The sequence below is a fragment of the Schistocerca cancellata genome, chromosome 11 (assembly GCF_023864275.1).
Source record: "Schistocerca cancellata isolate TAMUIC-IGC-003103 chromosome 11, iqSchCanc2.1, whole genome shotgun sequence".
NCBI classification, from domain to species: Eukaryota; Metazoa; Arthropoda; class Insecta; order Orthoptera; family Acrididae; genus Schistocerca; species Schistocerca cancellata.
In genome coordinates, this window is record NC_064636.1 from 17,726,510 (window position 1) to 17,752,634 (window position 26,125).

General features: G+C 41.3%; 1 protein-coding gene across 1 annotated transcript in view; it reads right to left on the reverse strand.

Moving 5' to 3' along the window:
• Positions 1–14,751, reverse strand: part of LOC126108832 (uncharacterized) — a 195,597-nt gene extending 180,846 nt beyond the window's left edge. Inside the window, exon 1 of the mRNA XM_049914196.1 lies at positions 14,490–14,751. Within this exon, the coding sequence (XP_049770153.1) occupies positions 14,490–14,518 (29 nt within the window). The 5' untranslated portion in view covers positions 14,519–14,751. The remainder of the gene's footprint in view (positions 1–14,489) is intronic.
• Between the last annotated feature and the right edge of the window lie 11,374 nt (positions 14,752–26,125).

The window sequence follows — 26,125 nt, forward strand, 5'->3', positions numbered from 1 at the left end:
TATTGACATTAGCAGACTAATAGTACGGTAAATTAGAATGTCAGTGGTGTCTGTTGCAATAAATCTAGTAAGAGTCATTTTCTGGATATCAGATTGTGGAAAGTTTTCACACTGTTACTTGTTTGTGCCGTTCAACCTGCACAGTCGGTTGGTTGGTTTGTGGGATTGAAGGGACCAGACTACTAGGGCCATCGGTCCCTTTTTCCACGAACTTGAAACACCCACAAAGAATAAGGACAAACAATGGAGACGACACAGGACAAGAAAGACACAGACAGACAGGAAAAGGGAATTAGAATCACACTGAGTGCGACAGTGGTTGGCAGACCATAGAAACAAATAAGGAAAAGCCAACCACCAAGAAACGCGCTAAAAACACCAGTCTAAAATCGTAGGCCAGACTCGACACAAAAAAGGACAAACACTTAGATCAAACGATAAAAACCCCCTGCACAAATAAAACTCAGCACTAAATCTGTCATCGCAACGTCATCTGATAAAAGTGCAGGAAGCTTATCAGGCAGCGCAAACGTCTGCCCGAGCGGAGTTAAAAGCGGGCAGTCCGAGAACATGTGGACCACCGTCAAAGCCGACCCGTGGCAACATAAAGGTGGGTTCTCGCGGCGCAATAAATTGCTGTGCCTTATCCAGGTGTGGCCAATGCGCAGCCGGCAGAGGACAACAGAGTCCTTGTGAGAGATACGCAAGGAGGAGCGCCACGCACCGGTAGCCTCCTCGATGGCCCGAAGTTTGTCGGGTGAAGGCAGGGCGCGCCAGTCTTCACCCCAGGTGCCAAGTACCTTCCGCCGCAAAACTGACCTGAGGTCACTCTCCGAAAGGAGAATCTCTACGGCTGGTGCACCGACAGCCTGTTTGGCTAGCGTGTCAACACGTTCATTTCCCGGGATGCCGACATGACCCGCAACGGGCAAGAGTATGGAGGGACTCCTGGATAGCCATCACCAGACGAGAGCGAGGGAAACACTGCTCGATAGCTCGTAAACCGCTCAGCGAGTCACTACAGATAACAAAGGACTCACCTGAGCAGGAGCGGATATACTCTAGGGCGTGAGAGATGGCTACCAGCTCGGTGGTGAAAACACTGGAGCCAACCAGCAATGAGTGTTGTTCAGAATGATCCCCTAGAGTAATAGCATAGCCAACACAACCAGCAACCACCAAACCGTCAGTACAGACCACGTTAGAGCCTCGAAATGCGGCAAGGATGGAAAGAAAGCGGCGGCGGAGGGCCTCAGGAGGACCGAGTCCTTCGGGCCCTGTGCCAAATCGAGCAGAAGGCATGGGCGGGGCACACACCACGGGGGTATACACAGAGGGGCCCGGAAAAGAGGTGGAAGAGGGAAAACCTCAAGCCCAGAGAGAAGAGCTCTGATGCGAACCGCAATCTTACACCCTACCGGGGCCGCCATTCCGGAAGATGGACGACTGACTGAGGGAACATGAGACAATAATTGGGATGCCTGGGCAAGCTACAAACGTGTGTAGCATAAGGAGCCAGTAATCGTTGGCACCAGAGCCGCAATGGAGGGACACCTGCCTCCACAAGTATGCTGTTGACAGGGCTTGTCCAGCAAGCTCCAGTAGCGAGTCGGATCCTGCTATGAAGGATGAGGTCAAGCAACTGCAATGTGGAAAGTGATGCCGAACCATAAGCCAGTCTCCTATCATCTAGATGGGACTGAATTAATGCCTGGTACAACTGTGGAAGGGTAGACCGATCGGCACCCCAGCTGGTGTGACTCAAGCAACGAAGAGTGTTAATATGAAGCCACCACGTCTGTTTACGCTGCCAAATATGAGGGAGCCAAGTCAACCGATCATCAAAAACCAATCCCAAAAATCGACGAGTCTCCACCACAGCAAGAGGTTCGCCATCAAGATAAAGCCGTTGCTCACGGTGAACAGTGCGTCGCCGGCAGAAATGCATAATGCAGGTCTTGGCAGCTGAAAACTGGAAACCACGCGCTACAGCCCAAGACTGCGCCTTGCGGATAGCGCCCTGCAGCTGCCATTAAGCAGCTGCAATGCCAGTGGAGCTTAAGTATAGACAGAAGTCGTCAGCATACAAGGAAGCAGAGACAGACGTTTCCACTGCAGCAGCAAGCCCATTAATTGCAATTAAAAAGAAGCAGACACTTAAGACAGATCCTTGCGGTACCCCTGTCTCCTGAACTCAAGCGGAACTACAAGAGGCCGCAACTTGCACACGGAAGGAACACAGTGACAGAAAATGTCGTATGAAAATCGCAAGCGGACCCCAAAGACCCTAACCATGAAGCGTAGAGAGGATGTGATGTCGCCATATCGTATCATATGCCTTCCGCATGTCAAAAAAGACAGCGACCAGATGCTGACGGCGGGCAAAGGCTGTACGGATGGCAGACTCCAGGCACACCAGATTATCGGCGGCATCGCCAGAAGGCCCAAGACTCAAGTAGCCAACTCAACCTCCAGCTCACCATGCATTCGAGCAACTTGCAAAGAACGTTGGTGAGGCTAATGGGGCAGTAGCCGCCCACCTCCAGTGGGTTCTTGTCATGTTTCAACACGGGGATTACGATGCTTTCCCGCCACTGCGACGGGAACTCACCCTCAACCAGATATGGTTGAAAAGTTCGAGGAGGCGTCGCTGGCAGTCCACTGAGAGATGTTTCAGCATCTGACAGTGGATGCAATCTGGCCCAGGAACCGTATCAGGGCAAGTGGCTAGGGCACTTGGAAATTCCCACTCACTGAACGGAGCATTGTACGATTCAGGGTGGCGTGTGTGGAATGAAAGGCTCCAACGTTCCAACCACTCTTTCAGGGAGCAGAAGGCCAGTGGGTAATTCGCAGAAGCAGAACTGTGAGCAAAATGCTCCACTAAGCGGATTGCAATTGTGTCAGAGTCAGTGCATACTGCTCCAATCAGTGAAAGCGCAGATCCGATAGCCACAAAGTCGCCTAATCCTGGCCCAAACCTGCTATGGAGAGGTGCGGAGGCCAATGGTGGAGACATACCTATCCCAGCACACCTGCTTGCACTGGCAAATGAGGCAGCAGGCTCACACATGAAGCCGTTTAAAGGCGATGAGGTGTGCCAATGAGGGATGCCGCTTGTGACACTGGAGTGCCCGCCTGCAATCTTTAATGGCCTCAGCAATCTCGGGCGACCACCAAGACACAGCCCTCCACCGAGGGGACCCAGGAAAACAGGGAATGGTAGATTCTGCGACAGTAACGATGCCAGTGGTGACCGAGTGAACCGCCACATCAATGGTGTCATTGGAAAGAGGCTCAATAGTGGCAATGGAGGTGAACAAGTCCCAGTCAGCCCTATTCATTGCCCATCTGCAGGGGCGCCCAGAAGAGTGACGCTGTGGCAGTGACAGAAAGATCAGAATGTGGTCACTACCGCACAAGTCGTCGTGCACACTCCATTGGACAGACGGTAATAGGCTAGGGCTGCAGATTGAAAGGTCGATGGCCGAGTACATGCCACGCGCCACAATGAAATACGTGAAGGTACCATCATTTAAAATGGAAAGGTCGAGCTGTGCCAATACATGCTCAATGGTGCTGCCTGTTGCCACTGATCCACCCCACAGAGTGTTACAGACATTGAAGTCGCCCAGTAACAGAAAAGGTGGCGGCAATTGGGCTATCAGTGCAGCCAGGACGTGCTGCGGGACATCACCATCTGGTGGAAGATAGAGACTGCAGACAGTAACAGCCTGAGGCATCCAAACCCGAACAGTGACAGCCTCTAAAGGTGTTTATAGAGGGACAGAGTCTCTGTAAAGAGAGTGAAGGATGTAGATGCAGACGCCACCAGATAACCTCTGCTGCCCAGTTCTTATAACAACCCCAATAGTCATAGAGGCCGGGGTTCGCATCGCCGGAAACCAAGTTTCCTGAAGAGCAATGCAGACGAAAGGGTGAAGGCTGAGAAGTTGTCGGAGCTTAGCAAGATGGTGGAAAAAACATCTGCAGCTCCACTGGAGGATGACATTGGCCGAGAAAGGCTTGAGGGGTGCGAGGAGGCAGATTACGCTGCTGGATCACCTGCTGCCACCGATTAAGTACCGACGGGAGCGACATCCATCACGTCTGAGGGACCGGCGAGATCTAGGTCCTCAGTGGATGCCAGAATCTCCACCCCATCCTCAGACGCAGATCTTGTAGGTAGCGGTGGAATGGGTGCCACCGCAATTTCCTTGGTCTTAGGGGATTTCGATTTCTCACACTGTTCCTTTGGTTGCCCTTGCTGGGAGGGCTTCTTTGATTCAGTCTCCGGGACTGAAGACTGCGAAGCCCTACGACCAGCTACATGGGGCTTCTTCAGCCCCTGGCGGGTGTCTGGTTTGCAACTGGTAGGAACCTGGGAAGGGAATGACCCAAGGGATCCCTTCCTAGCAAGAGAAGCTGAAGAAGACTTACGCTTCTCCAGCTTAGAAGTGGGTACTGGTGTCCCCGATGGTTGCAGGGGTGCTGCTCCCGAGGTAGGTTGTGCAGGATCAACAGAGAGAAGTGTCCCCTACCATCAATGGGGCAGGTACGGTCCTTTGGCTCTGAAAGCTGACTGTATGTGGTGTAACGGATGGAGCTGCAACAGGAGTGACAGTGGCAGCATAAGATGACGCCATGTGCACGGGATGAAGCCGTTCGAATTTCCGTTTAGCGTCAGTGTAGGTCAGTCGGTCCAGGGTCTTGTATTCCATTGTTTTCCATTCCTTCTGTAGAATCTTACAGTCCGGCAAGCAAGGAGGATGGTGCTCTCCGCAGTTGACACAGGTGGGAGGCGGGGCACATGGAGTATCGGGATGGGACGGACGACCACAATCGCGACATATGAGGCTTGAAGCACAGCGGGAAGACATATGGCCGAACTTTCAACATTGAAGCACCGCAATGGCGGAGGGATATATGGCTTGACACCGCAGCGGTAGACCATCATCTTCACCTTATTGGGTAATGTGTCACCCTCGAAGACCAAGATGAGGGCACCAGTGGCAACCTGATTATCCCTCAGACCTCAGTGGATGCGTCAGATGAAATGAACACCTCGACGCTCTAAGTTGGCGCGCAGCTCGTAATTGGACTGTAAAAGAAGGTCCCTGTGGAAGACATTGCCCTGGACCATATTTAAGCTTCTATGGGGCGTGATAGTAACAGAAACATCCCCCAGTTTCTTACAAGCAAGTAATGCCCGTGACTGGGCAGAGGATGCTGTTTTTATCAAGACTGCATTTTTAACAAGCCCTCCACCTCCCCAAACTTGTCCTCTAAATGCTCTACGAAGAACTGAGGCTTCATGGACAAAAGAATTCCCCATCAGCTAGATACTGGGGCGAATACGTCTCGCTGTCATTCATAGCCTTTAGTTTCTCCCACGGTGAGGCCAGGAAGGGGAACGATTTGGGGTCATACGTGTTTGCATTAAAGTGAGCCCTCAAACGCTTATAGACTGTTTGTGGTTGGCCACCAGCAAGAGAAGATGTGCCACACTTCACTGCGTGTCATCCACCCTGATGCCACCTACTCTGTCCGAGGCCCCTGCCCACGGGCGTCACCCAGCCACAGCAAGGGCCACCTGGCAGGATGGCCATTGCCGGGAGTCCCGATGCCCCAGGGAGATAGGCATCTACTCCTTGGCATATGTGAAGAGTTAACGGCACAGGCATCAGTAGAGTGATCCCTGTGTTGTCAGGGGGCTACAACCAACCGGGTACATGGCTGCCCAACTACAACGGACTAGCTACCGTGCTGGATAGTAGGTGGCAAGTGGTCTACGGTCGTCGTCAGTGCAGGAAGCGAAAATGCAGAGTGCGTGGCAGAAATCGCACCCAGGAATGTGTCCTCGCCCAAGAGATGGAGAGTGAGCAGGGATGCAATGAAACGACGAATAATCTGGCTGTAGGTCCCAATGCACTATGGACACAATGCACCAAGTAAGGCGCCCTTCCCCAATTGGCTCGCTCTTCAGCGAAATTTTGAAGAATGGAGGTCAAACCTTACAGGGGACCATCACATAAAGGCCAAAACGTGTGAAACTCCTTTTAGTCACCTCTTACGACAGGCAGAAATACCTCGAGCCTATTCTAATCCCCGGACCCGCAGGGGGAGACTGGACTGAGGACTCTTTGGTACGGAGGACACAGCATGTTATCTTGGATGGAGAGAGTCATCATCAGATGTATAAGTAACATCGGGTGTGCCCAGGAAAGTGTGTTGAGACCCTCACTCTTCATATTGTACACTGAAGAGCCAAAGAAATTGCTATAACTGCCTGATACGGTGTAACCCCCACACCTGCCCCCAAGCTCGCAGAAGAGCTGCAACACGACGTGACTTGGACTCTACTAATGTCTGAAGTAGTGCTGGAAGGAACTGACACCATGAATCCTGCAGGGCTGTCCATAAATCTGTAAGCATACGGGCGGGCGGAGATCTCTTCTGAGCAGCACTTTGCAAGGCATCCCAAATATGATCAATAACGTTCATGTCTGGTGAGTTTGGTGCCCAGTGAAAGTGTATAAGATCAGAAGAGTATTTGTGGAGTCACTACGTAGCAATTCTGAGCATGTGGGGTGTTGCATTGTCCTGCTGGAAATGCCCAAGTCATCGAAATGCACAATGGACATTACTGGATGCACGTGATCAGATAGGATGCTTATATACGTGTCACTTGTCAAGAGTCATATCTAGATGTACCAGGGGTCCCACGTGAGTTGGCCTTCAACTCCGATAGCCCATATTGACAATGTTTCGTTGAATGGTTTGCATGCTGACACTTGCTGATGTACCAGGGGTCCCACATCACTCCAACTGCACACGCCCCACACAATTACAGAGCCTCCACCAGCTTGAACAGTCCACTGCTGACATACAGCGTCCATGGATTCATTAGGCTGTCTCCATACCTCTACATGTCCATCTGCTAGATACAATCTGAAACGAGACTCGTCTACCAGGCAACATGCTTCCAATCATCAACAGTCCGATGTCTGTGCTGATGGGCCCAGGCAAGACGTAAAGCTTTGTGTCGTGCCGTCATCAAATGTACGTGAGTGGGCCTTCAACTCCGATAGCCCATATTGACAATGTTTCGTTGAATGGTTGGCATGCTGACATTTGCTGATGGTCCAACATTGAAATCAGCAATTTGTGAAAGGGTTGCACCTATGTCACATTGAATGACTCTCTCGAGTCATCTCTTGCAGGATCTTTTTCTGGCTGTAGCAATGTCGGAGATTTGGGGTTTTACCGGATTCCTTATAGTCACGGTAAACCCATGAAATGGTAGTATGGGAAAATCCACACCTCATCACTACCTCTGAGATGCTGTGTCCCATCGCCGGGGTGCTGCCTATGACACCACCTTCAAACTCACCTAGATCTTGATAACCTGCCACTGTAGCAGCAGTAACCAATCTAATAAATGTGCCTTATATACGCATTGCCAACCCTAGTGCCATATTTGGCCTGTTTACATATCTCTGTATTTGAATATGCATGCCTATACCAGTTTCTTTGGCACTTCAGTGTATATTAATAGTAACCTCAAACTTTTTGCAGATGATGTAACATCTAAATTGAAGTACTGTCCAAAACAAGCTGCACAAATATTCAGTCGAATCTTGATAAGATTTCAAAGTGGTGCAGAGGTTGGTAACTTTTTAAATGTTCATAAATGTAAAACTGTGCACTTCAGAAAATGAAAAAACTTAGTATCCTATGACTATAACATACACGAGTCACTGTTGCATTCTGCCAGTGCAAGCAAATATCTAGTGTAGCACTTTGTAGGCATATGGAAAGGAACGATCACACACACTCAGTTGTGGATAAAGCAGGTGGTAGACTTCTGTTTATTGGTAGAATACCGGCAAAGTGCAATCTACCAAGCAAATTGCTCGCAGATCACTCACGCTGCCAATTCTAGAATATTGCTCGAGTGTGTGGGACATGCGTCGATGAGGACTAACAGGGAATATCGAATGTATACTGAGAAGGGCAGCACAAATGGTCACAGGTCTGTTTGATACACGGCAGTGTGTCAGATACTGAAGGAAATGAACTGGAACTCTCTCGAAGATAGATATAAACTAACCTGACAGTCTATTAACAAAGTTTCAAGAAGCGGCTTTAAATGACGACTCTAGCAATATACTACAAGCCCCTACATATCGCTATCATAGGGAGTGTGAGGGCAAAATCTGAATAATTACAACACGCACAGAGGCAGTCAAACACTCGTTCCTCCCACGCTCCATGTCCACGGAATGGGAAGAAGCCGTAATAACTGGTATAGTGGGACGTACCCTCTGCCATGCATTTCCCGGTACTTGGCAGAGCATAGATGCAGAAAATGGAGATTCTGGAGACTACAATTAAATGAAAATCCTATCCAGAAGGAAATGTAAAATATGTCGTCTTGTAGATTTTGCTTACAAGCTTGACGATAAAAATAAAATAGGGATTTTAATAATTTTTGTAGGTGTATTAGATGTAATGTGTTACTGTATATACAAAATGAAGTATGGAAAAATTAAATTAGCTCTTTCACAAAAGCGATATATGTAATATAATATCTAACCTTATTGCTAAGCCACCCAACCAGCTAGCCGAATATAATCCAATTGTTATATTAGAAAGACAAATGCTCCACTTAAAAGATTTAGCAACACCCCGTGCATCCGCTTACTTATAATTTGCGTAAATACTAGTGTACGGAACACACCATCACAGTGCCTAATACGGTACAGGGAAACAATTATCATCGAAACCAGCTTCCAGTCATCTCAGAACGGATAAATGGAAGTCGTGCATGCCCATAAAAAGTTGTAAGTGAAGTTAACAATGATGGAGACGGATAGCAACTGCGCATCCTACTCTCCAAAGTAGACGACAAAGGCTCAGTAATGTTAAGACCTGGTGACTGTTGTAACCAGGGGAGATACAACAATCCATCCTCACACTCACAAAACAAGACCTGGACAATGCAAGCTGCACGAACAGCGGCCGTGACACCCCGGAATGCAGCAGCACCACTGAGGAACAAGTATCCACGGGATGGACCTGACCAGCCAAACTGGTCACATAATCCCTGGCAGTGGTATGACCACACAGACTACGCACGGGGCCCACGGAATACCATTATATCACCTGCCAAATCGTCACAGACCCCCTACCATGCCCCATTCTTGGCCCGTAAACTCTGCCAGAAGAGGAAATAACGTGAAACGAGACCCGCCCAGACAAATGACAGTCTTTTGTAGCTTTGGCAGTCTAGGTTTTACGGCTTTGGCACCATGTTTTCCAGCTATGAACATTTGCACCAATGATGAGTGGTTTCGGAATTCCTGCTTACGGAGCTTCCTTTGTGCTGTATTAGTGCTGACAGTTCACAAGAGCAACATTCAGTTATTGAGTCACTTTTATAGCTATCCTATTTTTTGTAACAATCGTCTTTCAGCAACCGTAACAATCCTATGACGGCGACTGCTGTCTCGACCACACATAGACGCACTTTTGTCCCCATTGTGACTTAGTGGACGATTTTTGGACTTTCCCTCGTAAGTGGTATAAATCTTCAATACAGTGTCTCTTACAGCATCAAACACTTTTGCTACCTTCATTATTGAAGCAACCACAACAGACGGGGCAACAATTTGCCCACATTCGAATTCACTTAGCTTGGACATAATGCACTCACAATTACACAGCTCACTGTTCTGACCACAAATGACACTTGCAGCCTACTGAGAATATTGCGCCCAGGTGCCATTCGTGGTCAAATACACCAGCACCACCCGCAGGCTCGGCTAGCACCCGCATTTATCTCTAAACATGCACTTCTCACGTCGTTTCCGTACTTTCGTCCGAGCCCTGAACGTGCGCCACAGTATTTTGTACTTTTCAGCAGCTGAAGCTGGTGACAGGTGGAAACATTTTATGTGGTTCCAAAGCAATCCCACTTCTACAGATTCCTCCACTCCCAGATACGGGCTACATTATACTGTGTGTACATTAATGAGTGATCCACTGGAAATGTGTTCAGAGAGCAAGAAAACAGCAAATAGGACATCTGAGGAAACCTGTAGGGGCTGCCTGAATGTAGTTCATACAGATAAACAGGGAGAACACAAGACACAGTCTCCACATGAACGCAGAAGAGGAAAAAGGTTAAGAGTACTGAAATATTTAAAGTCATTGATTAGTTGTCTGTAGGGCAAGGGACTCCAATCCCAAATTCACTAACAAGAGTTGTCTGCAACAGTAGAAATACTACTATCTGTGGTAGCAACAGTTATTACCGTTACTAGTAAAAGCAACAGAACAATGACAAGCAACAGAAGCACTGTAGTCCCCCCCCCCTCCCCAAGGAGCTTGAAGGAAACACCAAGGCAAGCAACTCAACTCAACAAACGGTGTCAGCTGCAAGTCATTTTAAATTGCAATCTTAGGGAGGTTTCTGTGTTATTAATGAGCACAGGCTACAAGATAGGCAGGTTATTGGGGTCAACCAAAGCGTCCGATTCCACACATCAGCTTTGACCCGTGACGAAAGGCTGTTGCGATGTGTGACACCATGAGAACACGGAGTTTAGTTTGTGAGAGTGGCTTCTTTGTAGGTGTCGTTTTGATGTGATCGGTGGTGCTAGTGGTGTGTTTGTGTGCTGTGTGTTAGGTGATGTTTTTGGTTTAGTTTGCATGTGTGTGGTGTGTTTATAGGTGGCGTATTGTTGCAGTCGGTGGTTCTCTCCGGTGGTGTGTTTATGGTTAGCTTATGGTGGCGTATGAGGTACATTTGCATGATAGCATTGCATGTGTGTGGTATTGGTGGTGGCTGTGCTTTCAGCTGAATATTTTTCAATGAGTTAACGATTTTGGTTTTGTTATTGTAGTTTTTTTTTTCCTGTTCGTCGTGTGTGAATTTTGGTTAATAGTTTTGTTTATGTCTTAGGTAAGTATAGATATGACTGACAAGGTCAACAGTTTTCAGTTGTCAGCAATGACGGGGGACAGTGTGTTGTCTCTAATAAAATTTCTTCAGCTATTTGGCCTGTTGGCCGAAGTCCTGAAGTGTTCAGTGCGTTATGAAGAAATGAGGCTTACTAAAGTTCCGGTGTCTCGGATCAGGGACGACTATATGTGGAGATGTCGTAAGGATTATTTTTTTTTTTAGTTTTTTTTTTTTTATTAAGTGTGGTGGCGGTGAAAGTTTTGAGACTTATAGTGTGGTATTGGTAGTTGCTGTTGACCTATATAGGTCAAGGGAAGTGTTCGATTCCAGTGAATATTGTTTTTAGTTGATTTTGGGCAGGTTGTGATTGTTTTATTTTATCATTTTTGTCTTTTGGTTTAGTGGCGTGTGTTTATTTTAGTTTGTCCCCATCGAAAAGCCCCCAATTTCCCCAACTTGTCCCGTTAGCTTCATTACATTTTTGGAGGAATACGTGTTTGATCATTTTTTGATCTATTTTTGCATTTGGTGGCATGTTTACGTAATGACATGATAGTCGCAATATGGGAGTAGTTGTGAATGGTCACTTCCGCCATATATGTGACGTCATTGGTCAAAGTAGATGGCTGGAATCGGACATTTCCGTTAACTCTTTGGGCAACAAAAATACCAGACTGACATGATAAGTAGCTTTTCGAAGGTTGGTTGGTTGGGACCAAACAGGAGGTCATCGATCCCATCAGATCAGGGAAGGTTGGGGAAGGAAGTTGGCAATGCTCTGTCAAATATACCATCCCTACATTTGACTCGAGCAATTTAGGAAACTCACAGAAAACGCCGGACGCAGGTCTGAACTGTCGTCCTCCCGAAAGCGGGTCCAGTGTGCTAACCACTGTGCCACATCATTCGGTCTTTGCATGGAAACTTACAAATCTGGAGAGGAATGCATTTATGTTAGGAGTGGTGTTAAGGCTAAACAGGCAAAACTTAATAAGGAACAGGGCGCAGAAAAAGATTTTCAATATTGTTTATGTGAATTGACATCCATGTAGATGTAGATGAATTTTACAGCCACTGAAAAACATGTAGGGACCTACAGAGAAGAGCTGTTAATAAGGTCTTTGAACAGCAAGGAAGCGTGGGGACCGAAGAAACTGCTGATGCAGCAAGAAATGTGAAGCTTTTTCGCTAACTATAAATATTGCTATGACATAGCACTGCAAAAATAAAGAAATAAATAAAAATCATCAATGCCTGTGAGAAGTCTAAGACACGATTTAACACAAGGAATTAAGAAATCAGCTGTCACCGTTAAAAACCTAAACAGACATCGCAAAATCAAAACAATAAAACTGTATTCAGGAAATGCAGAAGGGTCTTTAGGTATGTTTTGAAGGCAGCAAGAAGGCCAAGCAATGATTCATATAACAAAAGGGAAAGTAATAAGGCAAAAGTTTTGGAAGGTAACAAACAATAGCACAGGAAAAAACAAAATTGAATACTATAATACCAAAATTAAAAGTGAGAGTAAAGTGGTAGTCATTCAACAGATTGCCAATATATTTAACAAGCACTGTACAAACATGGCATCAAACCTAATTAAAATTATATGCAATTCAGATAATAAAAATATAAGAATACCAACTTGTGGAAAGAATATTTCTGTAATCAGTAACAAAATCTGCGGTGAGAAATGCTATTAATTACAAAATGAAGTGTGTGACAGTATTAATTGAAGTCAAGACAAGGTAATCAAACTAGCTGCACCACTATAGATTCACAGATAACTGGCATTAATACAACTTGCAGGATGGGGTGGGGGGGTGGGGGGTGTTTCCATCAAAATTAAAGCTATCCATAATAAAGATATTCTACAAATTGACAGGTTTTTCTAAAATAACTGGAAGAGTAATTTATGAAAGGATAGCTGATTTCCTGAATAAAAATATAAAATACTTACTAATGCTCAAAAGGAGTTGAGGAACAACAGAAATAAGTCTTTCAATTAATAAAAATGGTAGTTAATGCCTTGGATATTAACTAATTACGCTGTGGAATATTCAAAGATTTGTCCAAAGCATCTGATCTAATACACCATGAGTCACTGGGTATGAAACTAGACTGTTATAGGGCCTGGGAGCTGCCTTCAAATGGTTCAATTCCTAACTGCCTGCTGGACAACAGAATACAAATATGTCATGAAGGCAAGGAATCTCTCTCAAAGTACAAAAAATATAGGCCTAGCTATGGAAAGCCACAGAGCTCCGTGTTAGGTGATCTGTTGTTCTTTATTTGTCAACTGATTTTATAACAGCTGATACAGTGATGTTTACTGATAACAAGCACAAGGATGCACTGGGGACAATCTACGGCATATTGTCTGAGAAAGACAATAAATGATGTACGAAAATGGTTACATGGTTTACGGATTACGCTCTTGTCACAAATAAGGAAAAATGGTACGGATCAATTTCAGTAACAGACTATCAGAAGCAAAGGTAAGCAACACAAGAATTAGGTTAGGGAACTATGATATTGCAGAAGCTCCATACACAAAACTTCTAGGCATGGATGGATGCGTACTGAAGTGGAAAATGCATCTAGAAGTTTTGAATAAAAAATTAAATAAATGATGTGCGTTAAGAATGCTTTGGGGCTGTTGTGGCATTGAATTATTGTTACATGCTTTTTGTACTTATATGAACAGCTTGATTAGATGTGGTATGATTTTCTAGGGAAATCTAGATATGACAAAAACCTTCTAATCTAAAACACGAGCTATCAGAATAATGATAGGGCTTCGCCGTAATGAACGATTAAGGGAAATATTTAAAGAACTCCAAATGACATTTCCCGGCTTATACGTTTACGAACGTTAGCGCTTTCTGATTAAATGTTGAAAGGTGATAATATGGCTGCGAGTTGGCGAAGCCAACGAATGTGGAAGGCAAATAAAGGCTGTGGTTAGGAACTGACCGGTAGCGAAGTGTTATGTTTACGTCCGCGCCATATTGAAAAAGAGACATTGGGGATCCAATACATAACTTTTTCCTCGTGTCACATTTTCAATTAGATGCTCAAAAATTAGAAAAATTATTAATCTAACGACAGCAAAGGAATGAATCCCCTTACCGCATACATACTCCCACGGCACTTGTTTGATTCATCTAAAATACTAAACAAACGCCAATGTTATGACTTGTTTATAACCTGGATAATTTGTTCAATTCGAATACAGTTCTTTGGTTTATAAGTTAAAAGGGGCTATATTAAAGTCGCCACTACTGGAATGAGTACCCCAAATCATAGGTTCCTTTCTAACCACAGTTTTATAGCAAGAGTCCCTGTTGCACGATAACCGCTATCTCCATCTCGGCATTAAATTCAACTATTTACTTACATTGTTCCCGGTTGAATTAAAACTATGCTGAAAATACGCGGTTCATGGAACGGAAGCTGCCTCATACTCTTTCTCATTTGTATTCGAAGATTATGGCTAAAAAAATATGATTGAACTCACCGTGCTCTTAAGTAAACAGCCTGCGACATGAACTCTAAAGATGCATTGTTGACTTCATGTTATCTTCATACATAATTTCTAGTCACCGTATACATAATTTCGAAGAAACCGGCACCTTTTTCGAAGCGTCGTTCAACACATTCTTTTGTTATCACACGAGGGCTTATCACACGAAAGTCAGCGATATAGCTTTTTTTCTACAACAAGCGCCGCCCAACAGCGCCACCCCCACCTACCAACAGCATGTACTCGCGTCGACGTCAAATAGCTAGTCCTGTAGTCCAGAGCAACGAGGTTAAAACACCTTGGCCCAAAGTATCTATTATCTACGCACCGCGCAAATACTTTGGTTTACGCCATAGAGTAAATATCTCTGGAGTGAGCATTGCGTTCTGCGCATGATGTCAACATTAAATCAGGATTGTCACGTGTTTTCGGGACTTCGCTGTGCGTGTATGCTTTCCGCAGAGTTTGAAGTTTATGATATCAAGAGTTTTTGTTGTGGTTTCACTGTTTGTTGATAGTGTAATAGCTAAGGTGAATTATTGTTGTTGCTACGGATGCTAAGAAAAATATGTGAAAGGTGGGATAGTAACTTTCCATGGGTACTATGTTTAAAAATTCCGAGACGCATTATAATTAAGGCTTGATTCTGTAGACCCATTTTTCTACGATTTTATGACTATATAATAGATATTACGGCTCGTACAAAAGCTTCCAAACAATCGCTTCCTCTCGTAAATTTGCTAGTGGAACAGGAAAGGGAATGGTTAGTTGTTGTTTCAGCAAATACTATCCTCCGTGCATTTATCAGTGACTTGTCGATTATGTATATAGATTTGAAAGACGGGAGACAGATGAATTCAATAGAGTGGGAGTCTGTAATTGTCTTCGTATAATATGTGTGTCCAAACCTTTTTGTTTACTGTAAAGTTACAGTAGAGGGACATGTTAAGTGCGTCTAGGACATGGAGAATGATTATGTGTGATTTATATTTTAGTTTCCGAAGGATGAACGAGTGAAGATGTGGCTCCAGAAAAAAAGGAGTAATTTTGTCCCCACATAATATTCCGAAGCATGTTCAAAACACTTTGAAGAGGAATGTTTAGACAGAGAAAAATTTGGACATGTTAGGCTAAAGGTGGATGCTATACCAACTATTTTCAATTTTCCACAGCACCTACTACCAATTTCTGCATTCAACTTAAATACATTTTCTGCACAAATCAAATAAAAAACACAACAGTGTAGCTAATCAAAGTACACATTTCTCATCTTTGGTGTATTTTGCCTTCAATTTATTTTCTTCACCATTTGATTAAGAAGCGTAAAATAGTAGTAAACCTGTTCCCAAACTCTTTGTGTCACTTTTCACTTCCCTTAATGGTGTTATATGGGTTGACTTACATGACCAACTGTATTTGCTTTACGGTACATTTATTCTCCGATTGCCTTTTTCCCCCCTTCTTACTCAGTTTACTCTTTATGTAACAAACTGGGAGCAAGTACGTAAAATGCGTTAAATAAACGCTTCAAAGTGTCACCAGTAAGAAAAATTGTGCTTTAGGTCGCAAAAACGAGAAAATAAATATGCAGAAATAGCAGAAAAAAAGGGCGAATTAGCAGGAATATAACCGCTATTGTGTGGCAAAATCGGTGTTTTTCGGACACTTACAAAGTCGTTTTGCAAGACTATCGCTGCAAAAATGTACGTAGGGCTCTGTAATACTATAAAGTGTCGTATCATACCGAAAACTACCAAAAATCGAGTGCATCTGAACTGTGACACCTATCGCAAAGAAGCAGAATGCAATATCACTTGCCCTTAAAAGTTAAGCAGCTGGTTTATTCCCGGTATCAAATGGATACTGTTAAAATGTCTGCACTGCGCAACATATATAAATAACCGACGACATGTACGAAAAGAATTCGTCTGTACTAGGGATGTAGTGACATTCGAAATACACACACACACACACACACACATGATGACAACACAAAATATGTTCTGCGCATGTGAATGCTCACTCTGGAGACATTTACTGCATGGTTTACGCCATAGTGTATAAAAACCATGCAGTGAATTTTCGGATGCGCAGAGGGAGAATTCTGTCCGTAATGTAACCTGTAGCTCAAGTCACCTGATTTTGTGATGGCGCTTTTTTTTAGATAGTATAGCGCTTAGCGCACTTGAAGTGTTATTGCTGCGCTGCTACAGATAGATCACCTTCAGAAGTACCATGTAACTTTGTATACGCGATTTAACGAGTTTGCTTGCGTGGCCATCCTCCGCAGCAAGCACAGAAATATTTGTTTTGTAAAAAAAAAAAGCACCTTTTCTTGCTGCACTGTAATTTATTTCTACCAGATGTGTTTCGCCTTTTTTTTTTCTTTTTTAACGCTAAGGCACCTAGAACGATACAGTTCGTTTTGATATGTGTTATTTTTAGATCACCACTGTTTTCGAACAAATATCTATAACTACAGTAATAGTGTACCACAAAAATAAGGGTTAACAGTGTGAAGGAAAAAGTTCGAAATATAGAAATGTACTTATGTTTCGGAAATGAAGTGGTAGTGCGGCCTGCAGATCAAATGTGAGGAAACACAGATGCCAACAAACTATAAGCTATTATTTATTTACATAAAAAAACCCGACGTGAATTGTTTGATAATCTAAAAGGAGCACATACTTAAACAAAACTGTATCATTCTAGATCCCATTGAACATGCCTTACAGTAAAAAAAGAAAGCGAAACGCGTCTGGGAGAAATAAATTACAGTGCAGCAACAAAAGGCTGTTTTTATTTAAGAAACAAATATTGTATACACGTTTTATAAGCATTATAACAATTTGATATCAGGAACTTAAGTTGACTTCAAGGTGTGCTTTTTCACCACAGTATCATGGCTCAGATTCCACTTTGTTCACGTTTTTTACGGTAACGGGACAGGAAGTGGCATCCAACAATCTTTTTAGGTTTTCTGTTGCACTTATTCATATTGTCGAATCTCTGTTCTCATTAATTACTCCTACATTATAATGACACTGTAGAGGGCACCGAACTGTCACGAAAACACAACCCATTTTTAACTATGAAATTGTTATATTAAATACAATAAGCGATTTGCAAAACTTGTTTGTTCATTATTATTTTCAATTTCTCCTTATTTACCGTTCTGCCTTTTATAAACAAGTAAAATACCTATAAAATTTTTCATCATCTCATCAGGAAAGTAAAACCATACACTATGCACAGTAGAATACAAAATAGGAGATCTATGATCGAATTTTGGAATAATAAAAGAAGTGACAGTCAACAATATGTTTTTCAATTTTCTATTGTACTAATTCATATTGTTGCATTGTTCTAATTAATGATGTTACAATACCACTGAATAGGTAAACTGTCACATGCAGAAATACTTAGACACTCACAAAGGTTTCAGAATCTGGATAAATTGGAGGAAAGTAATCATACTGTCAAGTATAAATTTCATCCGCATTTGAAAGCAGCACTAGTACATATATACTGACTGTAGCAATTGCAAAGACAAGGTAAGAAAATCGTGGAAATTATTTCTACAGTACAAGTCTTAATAATACCTTGTCTTGATATTTTTCAACATATAAAGAGACTAATATCAATATGGCAGTTATAATTACACGTTTCTTGTACGTACCCACGAAAAGTAACTGGTCCAAAAAATGTTCAAATGTGTGTGAAATCTTAAGGGACTTAAGTGCTAAGGTCATCAGTCACTAAGCTTACACACTACTTAACCTAAATTATCCTAAGGACAAACACACACACCCATGCCGTAGGGAGGACTCTGTGGTGTTACCTTTTTTATTTATCTCTTCTTCTCATTAGCTATTGAAACAACATCACTTTGAAATGTAATTTTAATTTTCACCAAAAGCACATTCAACGTCGCCGAAAAATACACGTCTTTCGTATCAAGACAAGAGAGAGAGTAAGTCCTCCTTTAGTTCTTAAAAACAAAAAACTACGCAAAAGTAAAAAAAAAAGAACAAAATTATTTATAAAATCGGTCGCTGGCGCAGTGCTCTTCTGCGTGCGCGATCGTAAATTATAACTTTGCGGAAGTCAAAGTACCATTACAATGCCTCCTCTACTGACACGCTCCGCAAGCGAGCGTGGCGGTATAGAAAATTTACATAGATACAGACATATATGAGAAAATAAGAAATTTACATATTACAAAAAATATTTCTGAGCACAATGCGCTTTGCATATCAGTCTTTGTATACAGTCTTTTTGGTGTGTATCTTCTTTAGGAGTCGTAACATTAATGTCTTTGAATTGCAGCGTAGTATCGTTGCTTAGGCCGGTATTACACTATCAAATTTCTTTGTCAAAGATTTGATCAAAGATGTGATCCAATATTCCGTCCAATATATTTGACAAAGATCTTTGACGTAGCGCTAGAGGGGGTATTACACTGTCATCAAATATTTCGTCAAAGTTCAAGATGGCTGACAACAACTTGTTACTAACCGCAGCAGTTCTACGTACTCCAATTGCATTGTGTGCACATGCAGAAAAGAAGTGGGGGAAAAATGGAACCATACATATGAGGTTGACAGTCTTAAAAGTCCTGGGATTACAACATGATAATAAATTCAGTTGGGAGGAGCACACCACAGAACTGCAGAAAGGCCTTAACAAATCTGTATTTGCAATTCGAGTACTAGCAGACATAGGAAACATAAAAATGAAAAAGCTTGCATACTTTCATTCCATAATGTCATATGGGATAATATTTTGGGGTAAATCTTTAAGTCAAACAAGTTTTCAAGGTCCAAAAGCGTGTAATACGTATTATTTGTGGAGTAAATTCACGGACCTCCTGCAGAAACCTCTTCAAAGAACTGGGTATACTAACTACTGCCTCTCAGTATATTTACTTCTTAATTAAATTTGTCGTAAATAATGTTACTCGTTTTTATTCTCTGTGGGTAATTTTAGTATTTGGAGAAAGGGACCGATGACCATCGCAGTCTGGTCCCTTTAATCCCACAAACCAACCAACTTACTTTAGTTCAAAAAGGGGTCTACTACTCAGGAACACTCATCTTCAATAATTTGCCAGGAAACATAAAAAATTTAGTTAGAAATAAATATCAGTTTAAAAGGAGCCTGAAAGACTTACTACTGGCCAACTCCATCTACTCCATTGGCGAAATTTTTAATAGAAACAAATGATGTATTTATTCATACTATTAGTATTGTTATTTCAGCTTAAAAAAATCGACACGTTCCACATCCACGAGGCTTTCCTCAGCACGGATCTATGGAACGAAAAACTAATCTAATCTGGGTGAAGCCATGGGTTTTACGACGACACGATAAAAGCATTCAACAAAACTTGTTACGTGAGCTTACAGTGGAAGACGTCAAGTCGTACATCAATTACTTAAGAATGGACGAGCATACATTTATGTGCTCAATGAAGTGTATCCTCATATCACAAAGCACAATATTCACTTAAGAACTGCTACATCTTCAGAAGACAGGCTCACTATAACACTCCCATTCCTTGCTACAGGAGAGGGTTATGTTAGGTTAGGTTAGGTTAGATCAGGTTAGGTCTCCAATCTTCTTAATCTATTTTTGTATTCAGGGTGCCTCGCGTTGTAAAGTGCCTCATCAGCTTCAGACATCTCTATTAATTTTGTAGTTGTCGGCACACACCAATTGTATTTACCAGCAATGGTAAAATCGCTGCAGCGATGCTAGCGCTCCATGTGGTAACATGTCACATTGCAGTGAACAGAAGACAAGCGGTTTCTTTGATCAAATATACAGCGGGGCCCTAGATTTGATCAAATATTGGACGACATTTGACAAAGTCCCTATTACACTATCAAATATCTTGACAAAGATATTGGACAAAGATATTGGACAAAGAAATTTGATAGTGTAATACCGGCCTTAGCACAGCGTTTGAATTCAGTCCACATGATTCATGTTTACAATGGAATTAATTCGAACAATAAATGTTTCTATTATATTGGTCCAATGTCTTTAAACGTAGTATCGGATTCTGAGTGTGTGTGTACTGCCTGGATCTCTTATGTGTGACTTGAAGAAAATCCAAAGTTTGTTCAATGTGTCAACACGAAATTGTGATCTCCAGCAGTCGAATTTTGGTGGCGTCTACCGGGGTATAAATGGTCAATGAGGGCACAGGAAACACCTCACTGCCTACGACAGGTGATGAGCTTGTCTTTTACACCAACCTGAAGACCTGCCGGCTTCCACAACACCATACACTTCAAAGCATATTGACACTACGTAAATATTTCTTGACCAGTGTTCCATCACGTTGGTTTCTTCTTTGCATTTTCAGTTCCATTTATATGAATCATGTGCTACATGCACAAGTCCTTTGCAGTTCATTAACATCTCCTTAAAATACATTTCTCGATACAATAAGTACATGAATATACAAATATTTACAATTAATCATTACATGAGATACATTGTTGTCATATAGTACATATACAGAATTAAATGAAAAATATAGTCAATTTTTTGTTTTACGTTACATTCAATATCATTATGCTGACATGTGAATTACATTACATTCAGATTGAAATAAACATTTTATTTGTTAGCTCATTCTTTTTCCGTTACACTTGCAACATTTGAAGATAATTGTGGCAACTCGCTAGAATATTCAACTTAAAATTCATCTTGCCTCCTGGAATGAAATTTACACATATTTCAAGCTTCAAGACAGACCTCTGTAGCAGAATAGGTTCATGGGATGGTTGCTAAATACTTCATAAATACTAGTAAAGTCATCTCCTACAGTGGACTACACAAAATAAAATATGATAAATAAAATACATGTTAACTTGATATAATGTAAAAGTTCCTATACCTAATACCGTTTCTAAGTGTGGTGTCCCTCTAAATATCTTAGGATCCTACAAGTATGTACGTCAGTGTGGTAAGTGTATAAGTTCAAGTCAATCATGTTCCTATAAAGTTTTTGTAGTTCATCTCCTTCCTTTCATGAGTATTAAGCAATATAAATAAATGTTTTACTTAATAAATAAATAAATCTTCTTAGATAATTGCTGCTGCGTTCCATGCTGTATATCCATTCTGTATTTACCTTGTGGTACCTGTAAAATTCTATTCATAAATAAATGTGTGTGTCTCTCCATACTGTCAGATAATCACAAATTATATAATGTCAAATATTTCATCAACATGTATAAATTTTTCTAAGGGAGGGATGAGAGTATGAGCCGCAACAGAGGACTGACGTTTTGTTTTCTCCTTATTCTCCTCTCTATTTAACGGTGCATCAGTTCAGTTCAGTAGATGAGCCTTAATTATGTCATTAGATGACTGCTAAATATGTTCTCTTAAATAATTCTTCCAATCTGAAGTGTCAAGCCTACATAACTCCAAAAATTTCATTACAAGTTCCCATTAGATTAGTGTTAAAGTGTTATAGATTTAAATCTTCTGGTATATTTCCAACAGTGGCCGCTGTAAATAATTCTTTCCACATAAATCTATACTTTCACCTTTAGTTATAAGAATATATAAGACACCACATAAGTTATTATCTCAGGCACACCAATCTTTCAATAAATAATATTCTTTCCATTACTTTCATTCTGTATTCCATGAGTACATGTGATATAGCGTTCAAATCTAGTTTCTCTCCTCTCAACATATTCTCAATTACTCATAACATTCTCACCTATCCATTATTCATTCTTCACAAAATAACATATACTTATTCCTCAACATTATATATATATATATATATATATATTCCACTTATTCATCATCACTTACTTTTTACTTCAACAACAACAACAATAATAATAATACCATTTTCTCATCTTATATACCATTTACCTCTCTCCGTATTACTATGTGTCCTCTTATTAAACTAAAATTACATTCACTCATCTCATTCAGTCACTCACATCACTCATATCAACATTACTATTATCACATGCCTCCTAAAGAAAATAATTCTGTTCAGTTCTCTGCCTCCTCTAATGTGTATATGCCTCCTCTAATGTGTATATGCCTCAATAGCAACTCCTCTTATAACCAAATATCTTATTAGCTATTGGATGGTTCACATTGCTTTCTAGACTTACCTGCATTCATTAGATTGTAAGTATCTGTATAACTTAAATGTAGGCTCATCATAACTGTATATCATATTAATTATCTTCTCCTCAGTAGCTAACATTTTACTGTATGTATTTTTTCAAATGTCTGTGTGGATGTAGACCTCTGGGTTTGTGTGTTAATGGATATTCTAATGAATAACAGCCAGGGTGTGGAATATTTGCAATTCGGTATGGTCCAGAGTATAAGATCTGCCATTTCCTGTTTAAATGTTTCAGTTTTGTGGGTTTAGGATGTGTTCTTAGTAAAACTCACTCATCAACTTGAAATGTTTGTGCTTTCCTGACACCTCTGTCATATTTCTGCTTTCTTTCCTTAGCTTTGTCACATAATGTTGTGTAAGCTTGTCTTACCTTTTCTTCTAAACTAACATGATTTGTTGTTGCTGTAAATTTAGGTAGAGGGTCTGTCCATTCATTTCTTTCTGTTTTATCCATAATTAATTCAGTTGGTGTGTATCCAGTAGAAATGTGAGTTAAATTGTTCACTATTTGTTCAAATGGTGCTAGGTATTCTACCCATTTTGTGTGCTTCTCTGGTGTGTGTGTTCTCATAAACTGTCCAAATTCTCGAAATGTTCTTTCTACTGGGTTTCCTGCTGCGTGAAATCTTGAAATTAAAATATGTTTAACATTCCGTTCTTCGGTAAATGTCTTCCATTTTAAACTGGTAAAATATGCTGCATTATCCGTGATCATAACTTCAGGTTTTCCTATTCTTACAAAATAATCTGTTAATAGACGTCTGGTAATAGCAGTGGTAGAAACTGAACGTAAAGCATATAATTTTAAATACTTTGTGAAAACATCTAACACAGCAAGGATGTATTTTATTCCTCCACGTGCTTGTGGATAGGGTCCTGCAATATCTAAAGAAATTAGCTGTAATGGCCTCTTAGGTATGATTGGGTGCAATTCATTCATGCTTGTGCGATTAGAATATTTGGCTTTCTGACATATGATGCATTTCCTAATATTACTCAATACTCTTCGCCTTACATTTGGAAAGTAGCAATATTGTATAATCTTATCTGTACATTTGGTTACACCATAGTGTCCCCAAGTTCTGTGTGTAAATAAAATAAAATCATCAACATGAGCTTCAGGTAAGCAATCACACCAATGCTGTGATTCAGGGTTTCGTCGGTGAAATAATACTTCTTTGTGTAACGTGTAATATTTTTCAAGATGTGGGTCTGTTCCTGCACGTAATTTATTCTTTATCTGGATCCACCTGGGATCATTGTCCTGCAATATGGCTAACTTCCTGCACATGTTTTTGTAGTAAGGTGCAAATGTACCATCATACATGAGTAAAATTTTGAAATCTGATGTTTGTTCTGTCGCATCTGAAAATTCTTGTAGGCCTTGTGGCAAACGAGATAGAGCATCGGCTATAATGTTGGATTCTCCTTTTATATATATAATATCAAAATCATATTCTTGTAGTGATGCACACCAGCGTGCAAGACGTGGATGTAATAACTTGCATGATAGCAGGAAAGAAAGAGCTTGATGATCAGTATAAAGCTTAGTACGTTTTCCCCATAGAAAGTAGCGAAACTTGCGAAACGCCCATACTATGGCAAGTGTTTCGCGCTCGGTCACTGAATATGACTTTTCGCATTCAGTGAGAGTGCGGCTAGCAAAACTTATAGGTTTGATGACTGTTTGTTCATCTTCTACATGAATTTGGAATGCTCCGAGCCCATAGGAACTTGCATCTGTTACTAGGCAAAAGTCTGACGTCATGTCAGGATGACATAACAACGGTGCATTAACTAAAGCATTCTTAATCGCTTCAAAATCTGTCTGACAGAACTCTTTCCATTTCCAAATATTATTTCTTTTGAGTAAAGATAGAAGATGTGGACTGTTAAGAAGGTGGTAGGGTACAAATTTCCTGAAGAATGAAGATAGACCAAGAAAGGCTTTGAGTTGTTTACGATTCTGTGGGGATGGAAAATTCTTTATTGCATCAATTTTTCTTGAGTCTGGATAAATGCCTTCAGTTGTTATGATGTGACAAAGGAATTTGATTTCTCTCCTCCCTAATTTTGTCTTTGATAAATTGATAGTGACACCTGCGTCAGAAAATTTAGTCAGAAGTTGCTTCAAAAGATTTACATGTTCTTCCCAAGTAGTGGTAGCAATGACAATGTCGTCAACATAAACTGTGATTTGCGATAACAATTGTGGTCCAAGAACAACATCTAAGGCTTCAATAAATTACTCCAGCACTCACTCGTAGACCAAAGGGTAGAACACAAAATTGATAACTACGTCCCTCACATAGAAATGCAGTGTATTTACGACTGTTTTTATGGAGGTTCACCTGCCAAAATGATGAGCGGAGGTCGATATTGGTTAAATACTGTACATTATGAAATTTTAAAAGTTGTTCTTCCAAATTAATAGGTCGTGTGTTGATTGGGATTATAACTTTGTTAATTTCTCGTGCATCCAGCACTAACCTTACACTACCATCCTCTTTATTAACTGCTAGTATCGGACTGCAATATGGTGAATGTGACCTTTCAATGATACCCCAAGCTTGCATTTTTTCAATCTCTTTCAAAACTGCGGGTTTCTTAGACCAAGGAATATTGTAATATGTTCTACAGTATGTTTTGTGTGGTTTAACATCCATCTCATAAGTATAGCCTCTAATAATTCCAGGTTTCTCCACAAATACCTCAGCAAATTGCTGCAAAACTTCAAGTAATTCAAGTTGTTGTTCCTTCGTCAGATATTCAGATTCTGTGCATTTCTCATATAAATCATTAGGTTTAACTCCCTGAGATGTATATTCATTAAAAGTTAAATCACATATGTTCGTTGCTGGTGGATATACAAAATGTAACTGTTTAAATTTACCTTGTTTACTGTTTAAGTTTTTACCCTGTGTTAACGCTATTGTCAGTTGTTGTTGGTTTACGGTTAAATGACATTTCCCTTTTCCTAAATCTATGATTGCTTGATATTCATTCAAAAAGTCAATTCCTAATATGCAGTGCATAACTAATTTGTCTACTACCAGAAAACTGTAATTGAGTGGTATATTTGAAAATGTGAAGTTAATTAGCACTTGAAATTTCACATTCTTTGATTTGTTACCGGTGGCACTTATAATGTGACAATTCTGTACTGGCAATGTTTGTATGTTCATTATTTGTTTGAGTTCATTATATAAGGACATTGAAATGACACTTGCTGCTGCTCCTGTATCTAACATTACTTCCACTTCATAACTACCAATCATAACTCGCGTTATAGCCTGAATAATCTTCCTTGTTTTACTGGTACTATTAAGATCTACATCCTGATATAATTCTTTTTCTATTTTATTACTGTCATCATATTGGAGAAAACAAATCGTCGGTTCCGTTGCGCTCTGCTCCCTACTGACCGAAACTCGAGCGCTTAGCTCGGTCGTCG